At 37.1% G+C, this 3,287-nt stretch overlaps 1 protein-coding gene across 1 annotated transcript in view; it reads left to right on the top strand.

Moving 5' to 3' along the window:
* ADGRL3 (adhesion G protein-coupled receptor L3) overlaps positions 1-3,287 on the top strand; it is a 372,824-nt gene that overhangs the window by 336,309 nt on the left and 33,228 nt on the right. Inside the window, exon 20 of the mRNA XM_023518203.1 lies at positions 1,533-1,701. Within this exon, the coding sequence (XP_023373971.1) occupies positions 1,533-1,701 (169 nt within the window). The remainder of the gene's footprint in view (positions 1-1,532; positions 1,702-3,287) is intronic.

Below are 3,287 nucleotides of genomic sequence, written 5' to 3'. Positions count from 1 at the left end.
CAAGAAGCTGAAACCTTTTCCTTGAAAGTTCCCATGTTTCTGAATCCAATTATGGAATAAAATATTAATATCTAAAATGATTTCTAATTCGTAGAAGCGAATGTGCCCCATAAAATAAAAACCATCTTTTAGGGATTCTTGATTCACAAATATTGATGTTTTGAATTAAACATTGTAAATGTAAACATTGAAATCTGATATTTAGTGGCTCATTATTATTGGAGAAAAATAGAAAATTTTTGTAAATAATTTTAGTAAGACTTTAATAATTCACTTCTTTCGGACCATGTCTTCCTAAAAACAAATTGAACTCAGCTTCAGATTATGGTAAACATATGTGATTTTTTTAACCCCTCCCTTTGCAAAAGTTTTGATCCCAGTGAATATATCTCCTGTAGATATCCTAAGTGGGGGATGAGCATCAGTTGAAAGAAATATTATCTCACCCTATTCAGGGGAGATGCTGGCAAATGAGTATAAGATGTGAGTCCATGAACATAAAAAGATCTAAACTGGTTTGGTCCTGTTCTCCTACATACTTAGAAAGGAGTAGAGAAGGATTCCATTTTCAATTACTGGAGTCCCATCTACTTGAAGAATTCACTTTATGTGGATAGTAAATATATAACTTAATCACAAGTATATGAATTCTGTCACCCATTCATTCGATTGCACATGGCAACTAGAGGAAATTAATTAAGAGAATGGAGTGCAACCAAGAACCTGTCTCTCATTCTGTATCCCCGTCCATGAGCTCCATCCTCATCCTCAGCCTCCCCCTCCCCCTTGAGCTTCCAGACGCTTCAGAGAGACAGAGGTGCTGTAAGCCTGTGAGATTTTTTTCCACAAGGCTGCCAATTGGCTGGTCTCTGCGGTCTCCTCCAACACCGCCTGAAAGGCAGCAATCCGAAGGTCGAGAGACTGGAGTGATTCCGACAGAGCGGAACTGCCTCTCATTCTTTCTTATTTTCTGTAACTACAGCATCAGGCAGATGGGACTTTTAAAATTCATACATGTGCTTCAAATACATGTATTTTCTTCTACGATGAATTACGTTTTTGTCAGTAGACACTAAACTTTTTATGAGAAAAGAATGAATTAGGAAAAACGGGGCTAAAGTGGAGCGGAGGAGGCGTTTTTGAGGGAGACGAACCACGCAGATGTTACACCAGGGAGAGGACACTGGAGACTGACACGGCTCTGTCGACGTCTCCCCCGGCCATTCTCCATACTCACACCTCACGCCACGTGCATCTGTCCTGCAAACACGTGACTCTTTTACAGTACAGACCTGCTTTTGCTTAAAAGAGTTTCTGTGTCCATACCATTTTCATTCATGTCTATCTCCTCAAGCTTGAACACTTGTAGTTGCCATTAAAATCTTAGCGTACTCACACCACCCACCTGACATTTTCTGTCAATAAAAGTTACCATAGCATTTTTATTTTTTAGTGTCAGTATTGTCGATACGCTACGGTTGTTACCGGAGAGCAATTAACTGATAATTCTTCGTCTTCTCTTCTCTCTGCAGGTCATGGGTTATAGGTGCAATAGCTCTTCTCTGCCTCTTAGGACTGACCTGGGCCTTTGGACTCATGTACATCAATGAGAACACGGTCATCATGGCCTATCTCTTCACCATTTTCAATTCTCTGCAGGGAATGTTTATATTCATATTCCATTGTGTCCTACAGAAAAAGGTAAGCCAGAATTTCCTCTTTGAAAATAAATGGCATAAATCTCAATATAGCAAAGCGGCCGTAACATTATAATAGATCAACTGTTTTCTAAAAATGTCCTGGAGGCATGGTGATATCGTGGTATAGGAAATACATGTGTGTGTATATGTGTGTATATATGTGTGTGTGTATATATATATCTTTCCTTTTAAACAGTTTACAGTAGAAAATATAAATGCCAGGACATTTCATTGTAAAATAATATAGACATTTTTTTTTTAATGAATGGTGGAATACTTAAGTAATGACCTATATACTTCCTTCTTTTTTTTATTAAGTCATTCGTACATAGATCATAAATACATTTATGCCATTATAGGATTCCATGTGTTGATTATTTGTACAAATTGGAGTGCTCACATCCTAGTAAGCAACATAGCCTTTCTTTCTTTAAAATATCTTTTATAAAGTCTGAGTTGAATGATGAGGCTGCAATTTTCAATATTTAATTTTTTAATACTTACCTGATTTTTAAAATTTTTTGTTTTAAAACAAAAAAGGTCAAAAAATACACATTTCAAAGTTAATTTTACCAACTAAATATTTTTATTGTATTTTTTTAAAATGCCAACATTGATTTTCTAATCTTACGTTTTTTAACTCAGTTAAAAATGTAGTTTCTGTAGCTCTGGTCACATAAACTCCTGACCCAGACTGCTGGGGTTTGAATCTCAACCCTTGCCCTAGAAAACTTGAGTGACTTTTGGCAAGTTAATTAACCTCCTTGGGTCCCAGATTACTCATGGGTGACATGGAGGTGACAAACATAATTATGAAATATTGAGAGAAGTGGCTCTGAAAATAAAGTGAGAAAACACACAAAAAACCCTCTGAGAAACAATAAAATCTATAATTTTTCTTTGAAAATCAAAGAAAATAATGAGCAAGGATAATCTCGGTGTAGGATTTTTGGCTTTAGAGGCTGTTGGGACCAAAAACAGGAGCTGAGAAGCTTGTCAAGATGGCAAGAATACAGCAAAATTTTATTCCGTTGCAATTTAAGTGGTGATAGGTTCCTAAAAAGTGCCACCGTGATCATACATACAGGATAGTGGCGTACTGATGAGTCAGGCTTTTAAATATATATTACAGAAAAGAAAAGAAATTATATCAGAAGAGATGGATTCTAGTCTAAGGGATTAGAATTCACCTTTGTTTTTTATTTTTATTTTTTGAGACAGAGTCACACTATGTGGCCCTGGGTAGAGTGCTGTGGTGTCACAGCTCACGGCAACCTCAAACTCTTGGGCTAAAGCAATTCTTTCTCCTCAGCCTCCCAAGTAGCTGGGACTACAAGCACCTGCCACAACACCCAGTGATTTTTTTGTTGTAGTTGTCGTTGTTTAGCAGGCCTGGGCCAGGTTCAAATCCGACAGCCCAGGTGTATGTGGCTGACACCATAACAACTGAGCTATAGGAGCTGAGCCTAGAATTCACCTTTACAAAACATGTTATTTTAGAATGGATGAACCTTCCCGAATAGTCAATGTATGTACCCCCAAATTACAGTAGCATATCTCAGTATGTATGTATTTTTTACTGATTGC

Source organism: Otolemur garnettii, unplaced genomic scaffold (assembly GCF_000181295.1).
Source record: "Otolemur garnettii isolate 467f Iridium unplaced genomic scaffold, OtoGar3 scaffold00130, whole genome shotgun sequence".
Lineage (NCBI taxonomy): Eukaryota > Metazoa > Chordata > Mammalia > Primates > Galagidae > Otolemur > Otolemur garnettii.
This window is presented reverse-complemented; position numbering and strand designations above follow the sequence as displayed.